Source organism: Lacerta agilis, chromosome 5 (assembly GCF_009819535.1).
Source record: "Lacerta agilis isolate rLacAgi1 chromosome 5, rLacAgi1.pri, whole genome shotgun sequence".
NCBI classification, from domain to species: Eukaryota; Metazoa; Chordata; class Lepidosauria; order Squamata; family Lacertidae; genus Lacerta; species Lacerta agilis.
Genome location: NC_046316.1, coordinates 13796860 through 13810805, shown reverse-complemented (window position 1 = coordinate 13810805; position 13946 = coordinate 13796860). Strand labels below are relative to the sequence as shown.

General features: G+C 42.8%; 1 protein-coding gene across 2 annotated transcripts in view; it reads right to left on the bottom strand.

Annotated features, from left to right (window-relative positions):
• The window catches only part of LRMDA (leucine rich melanocyte differentiation associated), a 734571-nt gene extending 722278 nt beyond the window's left edge, over nucleotides 1–12293 (bottom strand). For both annotated transcript variants that reach the window (XM_033148675.1, XM_033148676.1), the window contains exon 1: nucleotides 12125–12293. In XM_033148675.1, coding sequence (XP_033004566.1) covers nucleotides 12125–12154 — 30 coding nt within the window. In that variant the 5' untranslated portion in view covers nucleotides 12155–12293. The remainder of the gene's footprint in view (nucleotides 1–12124) is intronic.
• Between the last annotated feature and the right edge of the window lie 1653 nt (nucleotides 12294–13946).

Genomic DNA, 13946 nt, shown 5'->3' with positions numbered 1-13946 from the left:
CAATCTTTATTGGTTTAAAAATCAACACAGACACACACAAAAACTTAGGAAAAGGAAAAGGGGAAAACAGAAAACAGAACCAAAAAAGTACACCTCTTACTAATAAAAAATAAAATAGAACAGTACATCGTGAATCAACATCAAAATTTAAAGGAATGCTGATTTCCCATATAAAGCACAGATGTTTCCAAGACATCTTTAGACCCGGCCAATATGGCCAACTATCACCCAGTCTCAAATCTACCATTCTTGGGCAAGGTGATTGAGCGGGTGGTTGCTGAACAACTCCAGGCACGCCTGGAAGAAGCGGACCATTTGGATCCCTCCCAATCGGGATTCAGGCCTCATCATGGGACTGAAACTGCCTTGGTCGCACTGGTTGATGATCTCCGGCGGGCTAGGGAAAAAGGTGAGAGCTGTTTCCTAGTTCTGCTGGATCTCTCAGCGGCCTTTGACACCATCGACCATAACATCCTTCTGGACCGGCTAGAAGGGTTGGGAGCTGGGGGCACTGTTATACAGTGGTTCCGCTCCTTCCTCCTGGGCCGTGTTCAGAAAGTGGTGGTGGGGGATGAGTGTTCAGACCCCTGGGCTCTCACTTGTGGGGTGCCTCAGGGTTCTGTCCTCTCCCCCCATGCTTTTTAATATCTATATGAAGCCGCTGGGAGAGATCATCAGGGGGTTTGGGCTGGGTGTTCATCAGTATCCGGATGATACCCAGCTCTACCTCTCTTTCAAATCAGAACCAGTGAAGGCCATGAAGGTCCTGTGTGAGTGCCTGGAGGTGGTTGGAGGATGGATGGCGGCTAACAGATTGAGGTTGAATCCTGACAAGACAGAAGTACTGTTTTGGGGGGACAGGAGGAGGGCAGGTGTGGTGGATTCCCTGGTCCTGAATGGTGTGACTGCGCCCCTCAAGGACCAGGTGCGCAGCCTGGGAGTCATTTTGGACTCACAGCTGTCCATGGAATTGGCTCCCAGTACGTTTCCGAGCACAATTCAAAGTGTTGGTGCTGACCTTTAAAGCCCTAAATGGCCTCGGTCCTGTATACCTGAAGGAGCGTCTCCACCCCCAACATTCAGCCCGGACACTGAGATCCAGCACCAAGGGCCTTCTGCCGGTTCCCTCACTGCGAGAAGCAAAGCTACAGGGAACTAGGCAGAGGGCCTTCTCAGTAGTGGCGCCCGCCATGTGGAACTCCCTCCCTTCAAATGTCAAAGAGATAGACAACTACCAGACATTTAGAGGACATCTGAAGGCAGCCCTGTTTAGGGAAGCTTTTAATGTGTGACATTTTAATGTATTTGATTTTGTTGGAAGCCGCCCAGAGTGGCTGGGGAAATCCAGGCAGATGGGTGGGGTACAAATAATAAATATTATTATTATTATTACAACAAGATGCCAGACTCTTAATAAAGATAATACATTATTGGCATACATAATAACTTACAAGATTAAAGGAAGTCCAATCTTAAGCTCTCACATACAGCAGTTATTAAACAATGAATGGTGTTGCACAAGACAAACTGAAATTTTATCTTGCCACACATAAAACATTTGAAGTTTTAGCGCTTATTCAGAATCTCCAATGAATCCATATGAGCTCATCCCTCTATAGCAAGCCACTTACATAAAGTTTCAGAAAAGCTCACTGAGTGCTTTTTGAAAATTGATGTATTTGCAAGTTTAATTTGTGATAAGTCCCTATTTGGTCCGGAAGAATTTAAGCAGCAAAGCAATGTCTATGCCTGATTCAGAGTGCACTCTTTAAAGAACTTGGTTTTAGGGAGTTCCCATTTGTCTTTTAAGTTTCCATTTCTTCAAATTCCAGATAAGAACAAGAAAATAAGAGTCAGGCAAGTTGTGTTTTGATGATATTTCATGTTCTTCAAAATACAACCTACTCTACATGACAACTTGCCACTGCATCCCCTAACTTTACAAATCACCCTTGTGGTTCAGCTGGTCTTAAAATGATTGCAGTCTGATAATGTAGCACTTCATCCCCTTTAATTCATCCTTGCTCAGTAACTTCATCTGAGAAAGAGATAGTCAACTACAGAGAAAATAGTTTTACTGTGAATACATGAGCTGAAAAAATAAAAAGCTCAGAGTTCATTCTTGCAATTTCCTCTCCCTTCTCAAGGCATCTGTCATCCCTTCCTTTGCAATAAATTCTACTTCAGGACAAAGGCTCGCTTTTAACAGTCTCCAGAAAGCAAAAGGAAGAGAGATTTCAATCTAATTATTTGGAATCCCACTCCAGAATCAGTAAACATTTTCCAATTGTCTGCTGCCATTCACCCTAAAGGATCCCAAAGCTATTTACAAGACACATGTGCATGCAGAAGCATTTAGATTAATACACACAAAAATGTAACCACTTCGGGGCTGGAAAAGACAGGAGCATATTTTTATCATCAGGAGAAAATGCTGCACATAAACTCCCTCTTTCCCAGTGTCAGTTTTCAGATTTCCAGTTGCTTGACATAGAACAATCTCAAAGAGCCAGATGTTAACCCTCCTATGCTTGTGTCAAAGAGGACCTCCCAATTAAGTTATGGTTGAATAAGGGGTTTGTTTGTTTTTCACACTGTATTTCCTGGGCAGGAAGTTACATAGAAGGGGTACAACTGCATGAAATAACATGCTTCTCATAACCAATCCCAAAGCCGAACCTTGAATACTGTATCTCATTGTTAATAGATATGCTGGTATGTTTGTGCACGCATATGCATATCTTATACACATATTCACTGAAAGCAATAATCTGGGAAATTAGCAATACTGTACACTGCTTTGACTCTTTGTCTTTGACAATTGTGTGCACATAGATAGGATTGCATTGGCTATGACATGATAGCCATTACATAACAGGAGTTACAGGTGGAGAAGCTTCCTGGGACAGTCTGAGCTGTACCATTTAAGCGCCATATCAGAGATTAGAGTCGAGCCAAAAGAGCATCTCCATTCTTGATGTTTTTATGGATACTTTTTGCTAATTTTATTCTTATATTTTCATTAAAACTTATATATTTTTATTAAAGTGTTCCTAAATACATTCATTGATATGCAAAAATAAAATAAAAATACGTTCCGTTTTTAGCAAGGTGCTGTCACCCTCTCTGAAAAAAAAAGAGTCCAGCTTTGGCCTCTCAGGAAATGCAAAAAGGTGCTTGATTTAATTAAGGCAATATATGCTTGCCAGCCGGGAATCATTAACTCAGAAGGATAAATTAATGATGGAATTATAGGCACTGCTTACATTAAATATGGCACTGGACCAAAGTTGACTGGGGTAGGATGCACAGGGGGGGGGGATCTGTTTACTTTTAAATAAAAAGGACATCATTACATCTCATTACTCAACAGATGGTGACACCTCTGTTAAACAGCATCCAGTCCTATATTTAGCGGGCATTGGCAACACACCCTTATACACTTTTACTCAGAGGTAACATCACACTGAGTTCATGGGGCTTACTCCTTGGTAAATGGGATTGCAACCTCAATCATCTTCCTTAGCAGTGCAGGCAGGGAGAATGATTCTACTTGCCATCTACATACACAAGGCGGTATACCAGAGCGGCAGACTCGTAATCTGATGAACCGGGTTTGTGTCTCCGCTCCTCCACATGCAGCTGCTGGATGACCTTGGGCTAGTCACACTTCTTTGAAGTCTCTCAGCCCCACTCAGCTCACAGAGTGTTTGTTGTGGGGGAGGAAGGGAAAGGAGAATGTTAGCCGCTTTGAGTCTCCTTCGGGTAGTGAAAAGCGGGATATCAAATCCAAACTCTTCTTCTTCTACTCTTCTACAAGCAGATGAAATGGCTGTTTGGAACAGAGTGGTGCTAGGTAAACTCAGTATTTTCTACCAACAACCACTGCTCTTCCTAGTCAGGAAGACTTTTCATGATAGAACTGCCACCCTGCAAATGAAGTCCAACAGAAAGTAGTTCCAAGATCTTATGGGGCCAATTCAGTTAGTAGGATTGTACTACTGACAAAAGATATTAGATATTAAAAGGTGAGATTAGGGACACATTTTACATTTGTTATAATCAAGAAACTAGTTATGAAGCATAAAGTTAAAGAGTCATAATAAAAAAACACTGAGATAATTCATTGTTTGAACACTCTGGAGCACCATAAAAGTGCTATTACAATTTCCTACCACTAAATACATATCCATTTTAGAGTACTTTGTACTTCAAAAGGGATGCATAAAGCCTCCAAGGAACAAACACTTGCACTCCCTGCTACATCCAACCACAACTACCACAATTATATATTCAAAAGCACTGGAGTAAACAAACTTTCTGCAAAACCAGCTGTTTCAAAAATACACGGGGTCACCTAATATATACACCAGAAAAAAATGCAAAAAAAGTACAGCCAGCTCCCCAAACCCAATTCAAAGTCAAAATAAATGTTGGTTTCCAGTGTGGATTCTGGCCCTGTAAAAGCACAAGTGAAACAGCAATCCTATAAATGTTGGCCTGGAAGTTGAATTTTCTGGGACTTCTGAGCAGATCTGCAGAGGATGGCACAGGGCAGCTCCCAATTCAAACAACTATTCTATTGTCTGCTCCAGTGATCTCAAGTTAGTAAATCCAGATAAAGACAATAGCTAGTTAATAACTGCTGCCACATCATTCTGTTTGCACAACTGAAATTGGCCTGGTGAGGTCCTATTTGAAGAGTGAAGGCTCCACGTGGCATAAAAAACACAAATTTCTTTCTTTGACCAAATTGTTTTGTTGGGCTAACTCCAGTCCAATGAGAGTTTATAAACAGGTGCTTTAATCTCAAAGGCCCACCAAGGATATCAGAACTTACACACTAATGATGATATTTCTGGCACTGGGGATTTGTTTATTTTTTATATCCATGATCTTTAAGCATTTGGTTGAAGCCTTGGTTGACAGGATGCTACTCTTATGTTTACACTTATAAGCGCCTTCTCCAACTCCTCGAAAGATTCCATCAACGGTGTCTCCGGAAAAAAAATACACATCACTTGGGAAGAGAGGCAAACTAATGCCAGTGTACTGGAAGAAGCAAAGATCACCAGTGTCAAAGCAATGATTATTCAACATCAACTTCGTTGGACTGGTCATGTTGTTCGGATGCCTGATTATCGTCTGCCAAAGCAACTACTCTCTTCCAAACTTAAAAATGGAAAGTGTAATGCTGGTGGTCAACAAAAGAGGTTTAAAGACTCTCTCAAGACAAATCTAAAAACATGTAGTATAAACATTGACAACTGGTAAACACTGGCCTGCGAGCGCTCCAATTGGAGAACAGCCTTTACCAAGGCTGTCATGGACTTTGAAGATGCTAGAACTCAGGACGAAAGGGAGAAATATGCTAAGAGGAAGGCATGTTTGGCAAACCCTCATCACAATCAACTCCCACCCAGAAACCTATGTCCCCACTGTGGAAGGATGTCTGAATCCAGAATTGGCCTCCACAGTCACTTACAGACTCACTGTTAAGACCATGTTCGTGGAAGACAATCTCAGTCAGCCATGAGTGATCACCAAAGAAGAAGAAGAAGATGACGACTCGGGGGACAAAGTAAAGGCCAATGGTTGCAAGGAAGGTACAGATCTTAAAGCAATGACAAAGTTAGCTGGGTACTGCCATGCCTAAAGACAGCACCACCACATAACAAAACCCACCATTTCATATAGCTCTTAAAATAATCTGTTTGAAAATCTGATGTTATTGGGTGAAGCAATTCTGAACATACTTAAGAACTCCAGTTCACAACATGCATGCTACAAATCAGTGAAACTGCCCCATGAGTCCAAGTAGGGCTTCCACAAAGGGGAAATGCTAGCATCATATAGAAGTACAGCAACAGAAGTAGTGTGCACAAATGGGACCCTGTACTTTGGCACTAGGGAAAATTCACTGCACACACAAGTAAAGTGGTACCTCGGATTACAGATGCTTCAGGTTACAGACTCCGCTAACCCAGAAATAGTACCTCGGGTTAAGAACTTTGCTTCAGGATGAGAACAGAAATCGTGCGGCGGCGTGGCAGCGGCAGCAGGAGGCCCCATTAGCTAAAGTGGTACCTCTGGTTAAGAACAGTTTCAGGTTAAGAATGGACCTCCAGAACGAATTAAGTTCTTAACCCGAGGTACCACTGTACTTACATTCCACTGATACTAGTGGAATGTAGACATGTTTGCATTCCCACCCTGATCATGTTTATTTACATGTCTTGGTTGTGCAATCTCTAGAAGGACTCACTAGTTTCAGTAAAACTTGTCTCCATGAGAAAGCACTTTGTGATCTAAGTACTTTTATATAGCCAAAAATCAGAAGAAAGAAAGAAAGCACAAGAAGAAAGATTAGCAGAGACTTATAACAGCCTGAAACTCTGGGGTGAAGTTTATCTGACAATTCCTTTAAATTAACCCAGATTAATTCCAGCAGCTTCTCCACACAACTGCTGTTCCTCTCTTCAGAAGTTGCCTTGACTTACATAGCACAGCTGTGTGGCAGGTTTACTCGTAGATTTATTCTTACAATATCCATATGGTTTTGCTTTCAACCATGTGGATATTAGAATATGGGAAAGCTGCCACACAAAGAAGTCTCAGAAATTGCATGGACTTTGAATGATTGGAGAGCACGTCCAGCCAACCAATTTACAAGGTTCAGTGGGCACCAAGTAGATTGAGACAAGCTGTCTCTACCAAACAGGCACTTTGTGCAGGGATGTGCTGAAGATCAGCATGTATTCTAACCTTGTAAGGTGCACAAAGGGTTAATGGGTTCTTTAAAATACCCAATTCCCCTGCAGTCAGAATGTGTGTCCACTATGGCCAAAGTGTGAGGCAGGTGAAGTACACTAGGAGTTTATTGTCAGTAGGAATTTGGACTCAAAAGAAAATAGTCAGGACCTCAGTGGTATGCAATTATATGATAGAGGAGCAGACTTTTAAAGCCCTGGAGTGTTTGGTTATGCAGATGAGTAAGCTGCAGTTTTATCAGTTTCATTATCACAAATCTACAAGTAGGACTATTGACATCTGTTAAGAAAATAGCACCCAAGGCTGCTTCAGAGCAAAATAGTTCAAGGATTTATAAGTTTGCTCCTTGCCTATATATAAAGGATGAAGTCAGAATCTGAAGACAGCAGTCACCCAATGCAGTAATGAAGCCTTCCCCCACCTGGTACCCTCTCAACTGATGGACTCCAAATCCCATTGTCCCCAGCCAACATGGCCAGTGGGCCAGATTTATGTGAGTTGTAGTTCAATAACTGCTGGAGGACGCCAAGGAAAGCCGCAGTAGAGTAACCCCGCACTTTGTTTGCCCACAATGATGTACATCTCAAATAAGTATGGTTTGACTGGAGTTTGGGGAGTTTTCACCAAAGTCTAAGAAAAACTCTGCACCATTTCACCAGCTACATTATGCAACTGTGATGTGGAGAGTGGCTTACATAATTTTTGCTGGGATAAGAACGTATGAAGAGTCTGCTGGATCTAGTCCAGCATTCTGTTCTTACAGTGGCCAACCAGATATCTGTGGGAAATCCACAATCCGGACCCAAGCACAACAGCACTCTCCCTTCCTGCAGCAGAGCAGCACTCCTCCAGCTACTGGTATTTGGAAGCATTACTTCCTCCAACTAGGCAGAGCATGGTCCTCATGGCTAGTAGGCATTGATAGCCCTCTGCTCCATGGATTTGTCTAATCCTCTTTTAAAGCCATCACTGTCTCCTGTGAGATAGAGTTTCATAGTGTAACTATGAGCTTCATGAAGAAGTAATAGAGGGTGCTACTCCCAGCACTAAAATGTATTTTGACTCCCACTGAGACGTCATCTCAAAACAATAGCACAAAACAGTCTTGACATCTCTCTGAACATCAAGCTGTGGGACCACAAGTTCTTCTGGTTTTCTGGAAAGAAAAAGTGCACCCTTTTAGGCAGACAGGAATTCATGCTATCTGCAGTTAACATCTTCAGGTGATGTCTGGGACCCATGCACACAAATAAGAAGATACATGCCAACCCTATCATTGTTATTATTCCTTTCATTTCTATACCACTTTATATTTTAAAGAAAAAAGTGGTTTACAACACATTAAAACATCAAATAAAACAATCCAGAATAAATTCAATTCATATTCAAGCCTATATTTATTTACCTACTTAATTTACTGTAGATAGCTGTCCCATAGCAGAAGTTCTCTAAGATGTCAGTGTGGTGTAGTGGTTAGTGTGTTGGACTAGGACAGGGGTACGCAACCTAAGGCCCAAGGGCTGGATGCGGCCCAATCACCTTTTCAATCCGGCCCGTGGATCAGTGTGTTTTTTACATGAGTAGAATGTGTCCTTTTATTTAAAATGCATCTCTGGGTTATTTGTGGGGTCTGCCTGGTGTTTTTACATGAGCAGAATGTGTGCTTTTGTTTTAAATGCATCTGTGGGTTATTTGTTGGGCATAGGAATTCGTTCATTATTTTTTTCCAAAATATAGTCTGGCCCACCACATGGTCTGAGGGACGGTGGACTGGCCCATGGCTGGAAAAGGTTGCTGACCCCTGGACTACAACGTAGGAGATCAGGGTTCTAATCCCCACTCACTCATGAAGCTCATTGGGTGACCTTGGGCCAGTCACAGCCTCTTAACCTACTTTACAGGGTCACTGTAGGGATTAACTGAGGAGGGGCGTGAACTATGTACTTCTTGGAGAAAAAGGCATGATATAAATGGAATAAATAAGCTCTTCTGTGCTTACCAGCTTAGGAATGTTGGAGGGGCCAGCCAGATGGAGATGTCAGTCACCAACCTGGCATCCAAAGATTGGTGGCAATTGAACCTGCCCCAAATGCAACACACACCTGGTGAATTTCAAACATTGCTTTACTTCTGAGTAAATTCACATGGGCTCTGGCTTTTAGACTGTAATCCAAAAATACACTTACCAGGATAAAAATCCCATGGAATGTGTTCAGACTTACTTCCAAATATGTATATAGTCAAACTACGGTAACTGTTTCTTCATTTTTTAGGGACCACACCTTTTAAATGTTGTGACAAGCAAGAGAAAGCTCCAGGTTTAGTACTCAAAAATGAATCTTATCCATAATCATGAAAAAATGTTTAGCATGTATATATTTGTACCTCGGAAGTTGAACAGAATCCGTTCTGGAAGTCTGTTCGGCTTCCAAAGCACAGCATCTGATTGGCTTCAGGAAGCTCCTGCAGCCAATTGGAAGCCGTGGAAGCCCCATCGGATGTTCGGCTTCCAAAAGAACGTTCGAGAACTGGAACACTCACTTCCAGTTTTTGATCGTTCGGGAGCCTAAACGTTCAACTCCCAAGGTGTTCGGGAGCTGAGGTACAACTGTACTGTATAGTGAAGACCATCAAGCCTACAAAGAAAAAAAGAAAGATCACACAGGATTCCTCAACAGCACAACTTATTTAGGAGAGTAAAATAAAATAAAATGGACTTTTCTACACAACAGATTGTTATCAAAAGAGACAGTGGTGATCATTAACATAGGGTATTTGACAAACCTTGTGGAGAACATTGGTTTTTCAACAGCTATTAGCAAAAATAGAACATCCATGTTCAGAGGCAGTAAAGCTCTTTCGTCTGGTACACCAGAGCTGTTTTATGGTTGTAATTCATTAGTTGCTATCTCAATGAAACATCTACTCCTCTATCATCAGATGTTTTTGTAATCTGTGCAAAATGTTTCTCAAAACAGGAAGAAAAATGGATACATAGTTTGTAGGTATCTTTGCATACTGTTTAAGTATGTTTCTATCTTGCAGAAACAAAGAACACACACACACACACACACACCTGAAAATAGTTATTACTATGCTGAAAATGGAAGTTGAGGCATGGGCAGTAAATCCCCTTTGCAAAATAAAAAGAACACACAAACACCATATTTAATTTCATGACAGCTATGTACAATTTTATTATTTTCTGTTTTGCAAGCAAAACTTCAGTGTAACTACGGTATGTCAGCACCCATAACTGATCTGAAACATGTGTCAAACCCTCCCCATGGACACATGGCTTTAAAGTGTAGCATGTAGTAACAAGGGCATTGGCAGCAGCTGCAGCATAATGGCAGGAATAATAATTAGTATTACCACCTGGGCAAAAGAGCATTCTACAAAACGTGTTAAGAAAGCCAAGCCTTTCTCAATGGGCTTGCTGGAAGCCCCCTTGGTCCTAAACTTACAACTGTTGTGAACTCAGTAAGTGGCCCTTAGGCAAGCCACTCCTCCTCAGCCTTTTCCCACCTGCAACAGTCAAGATAATAAAGCTGGCCTACATTACAGGGTTGTTGCATACAAAGCAATGTGTACAAAACTCTACACGTGCTCCTTATCCATATGAGACATGCACAGCCCCTTTAGCAGCAATGAGGAGAGGAGGGGGGACTTTAAGAGTGTGCTTGGTTTTGATCAGTTTATCTGTGGGTCAGAGAAACTTAAACCTTCTGCTAGTGAGAAGAATATATACTCTGCATCCACAGTGAAGTTTAAAGCAACAGTTAGAGGACATTACTTGAGGGCACAGCCCTGTTCCAAAGAAGTGATGTCTGGGACCCATGAACACAAATATTGCTTATGTCTGTTACCTCCAAGGAAAGGGAGAAGAGACTTCACTCAAAGTTGCAATCTATCACCTTCTAAGACTATTGGGGGGGGCTGTTTATTTATTTAATAAGTTCAAAGAGAATACATGAGGCTACAGACATAAGAGATTCTCCCATATGCCCATGGGCTTGTACAGTACTCAGGAAACATACAGATGCTCAGGCACACTAAAGAGGTCTGAGGCTCCAGAAACCCCATGGCCATGTAGAGCTGCCAAGCTGCATTAAGATAGTTTAATACATACATTAGAAAGGGAGAATTTTGGCAGGTAAAGCTTCTCAAAGCTGCAGTACCTTGATGGGAGAAGTTGCATCTAAATCCCTTTAATGCATTAGGCACCAGAGCCCTGCTTCACATCCAGTCTGACAAATAGCCTCATAGGAGAGTGTACCAAGCCTGTACTCCACTCCAGAGCTTTCCAAACTTTTCATGTTGGTGACACACTTTTTAGACATGCATCATTTCGCAACACAGTAATTCAGTTTTGCATCATTTCATGACACAGTAATTCAGTTTTACTAGCAAACTGGAGGTTAAACTAACCCCTTTCCAGCCCTGGGAGGAGCGTGGGGAGCGTTTGCACAACACACCTACACACTGCAGCCAACACACAGTTTAGAAAGCTCTGCCATAATCCTGTGCACACTTACTTGCAGTGTAACTCATATATATATATATATAAGCTAATTGCCAAATGGCACCTTAAACGGAGATTACGGTCACCACAACAGAATGTCTAGGCACCTTTTTTTTGCAACGAAATTTATTACTGTATTATTGTTAAGGGTTGGTTGCCATATTTTGAAGAGCAAAAAAGGGGACACTGTGATGACTCTCATTTTAAATACCCCTACTACTATTATGTAGGCTATAGAAGCTGTGATCTATTGCTGAGGGGGACAGGAGAAGAGAAGAGGAAAGGAAGTCTTCAACCACCAGTCATGTCTGTCTCATGAAGAAAGTTCGAAACAGCTGCAATGAGCAGGAACTGCTCCCCTATAGGATGCAATAATAATAATAACAACAACAGCAGAATAAAAAAAAATCCTTCCAGTAGAGACCAACTAAGTTTGTTCTTGGTATGAGCTTTCATGTGCATGCACACTTCTTCAGATACACACATAATAATAATAATAGTCATCTGAGAGAGCTTTCCCATGCCCAGCTTGAACCCATGACTTGGGACAAGGGGGCCTGACGCCATGAGGAGAAAAAGGAGGGGAAATTCTTCCCCTTCTTCATCTCCTCCTCGTGGGGGGGAGGGGGGAGAAGTCAGGAGTTTTGGGTAATAGGAAGCACGAGAGATAAGTTTTAAAGGACTCCAACCAGAGGCTGAGAAAGGAAAGGGGGATAAGTAAGCGAAACTGAGAGACGCTTAAAAGAAAGACGCCCCCCCCCCCTGCAAACCAACCAAGTGTTTCTGTCAAACGAATAGGGTTAGGTGGGTGAGTGGGGAGGCACTTACTTGCGTTCCATTTACCACGACCCCTGACATCTCTGCCCCCAAAATGTGCTGCCTCTCTCTCCCCACACGCCCCACTCAAGGGAGAGGCAAGACTCCTGAGGGGACTTTTCGCTTCTCCTAAGGTGGCCGCCCCTGGTGGGCTGAGGGGGAAGGAGCGCCACGGGCGGCGAGGCGCGCGCGCGGGTGGGGGATGGGGGAGGAAAGGAAAAAAAGGCGCGAAGAAGAACTCCTCAGCCTTCCCCAGCTGCGCCTGCAATTAAATGCCCTCGGAGGAAGCCCAGCTGTCGTCAGCTGATCCCGAGGCGGAAGAGCCCGTGTTGACTGACGCCGCGCGCTATTCCGGGTTCCTCACGTGAGCGAGGCGAGTGGATTCTTGCGTGTTGACCCAAAACCGCCGGGGGCCGAGGTGGGGTGCAACTTCTGGTCCCAGGATGAGTTTACCTGGGAGCAAAGAAGCCCCCCTCAAAAAAAAAACCCTCCCAAATACTGCCCCCCTTTTTTTCTCTTCAAACTTGGGTCCCCCAGGTGTTGTTGATAATTTTTATTAATTTTTCCTTTTTAATAATAATTTATTAAGTTTTCATTTTACAATATTTAAATACATCCTTCCTGCATTTTTCACTTTTTTTGGCTCATATGAGCTAATCGCCTTCTCTCCCTCCCACCTTAAAGGGACCCCTGACAATTAAGTCCAGTCGCGAACAACTCTGGGGTTGCGGCACTCATCTCGCTTTAAAGGCCGAGGGAGCCAGCATTTGTCCGCTTCCGCAGACAGTTTTTCCGGGTCATGTGGCCAGGATAACTAAGCCACTTCTGGCAAAACCAGAGCAGCACACAGAAACGCTGTTTACCTTCCCGCTGGAGCAGTACCTATTTATCTACTTGCACTGGCGTGCTTTCGAACTGCTAGGTTGGCAGTAGCTGGGTCCAAGCAACGGGAGCTTACCCCTTTGCGGGGATTTGAACCACCGGCCTTCCGATCAGCAAGCCCTAGGCTCAATGGTTTAGACCACAGTGCCACCTGCATCCCTCCCGCCTTATGGTTACATTAATTCTTTATTGTGGTTGCTGCAGTCACACCTCTTCCTGATTACTTTATATCATTCCAATTAACCAATTTTTTTTTCATTTTTCAGTTACAATCCAATAATTGCCTCACTATAACAATACCAAATTATAATGCAATTACTAATACCAATCATACAAATACTGAATTATATAATTCAGGTACACACACCCCACATGCTATATTTGATAGTTGGATGGTTTTCTTTATTTCTGCATTCCAAAATCTTACTAATTTCATTTACATTCCGGTCAAAATAATAATCCCTTATGCAACAACTGCAATATTAATAACTTCCATTCACGCTTGACACATTAAAAGATTTATAGAACTACAAAGTGAGGCACTCAAACTATATCCTTGTTCTTCCTGTGTGCGGCAATTATTCTGTCCGTGGTGTTTCTTCCTGTCCTTGTAAAATGTTTTGTCTATCTTTTCCCGGTTGTTGTTGTTCTCCATCAGATGTTGTTGGGCTACAATGCCCATCATCCCTGACCACTGGTCCTGGTAGCTAGGCATGATGGGAGTTGTAGTCGAGAAAAAGCCGGGGGACCCATTGGTTGCTGTTAGGACACAGGAATAGGTTAAGGCTGAGAGAGATACTGGGTGGTCTTGCATCAGCCAGTGAGCTTCATAACTGAGTGGGGATTTGAACCTAGGTTCCACTGGCCCGAGTCTAACACACTTCCATACTGCCACATTGTCCTCCTGAAACCAAAAGGGGTTGTTGCCAGAGAACAAGCTGGAGCTAGGAAA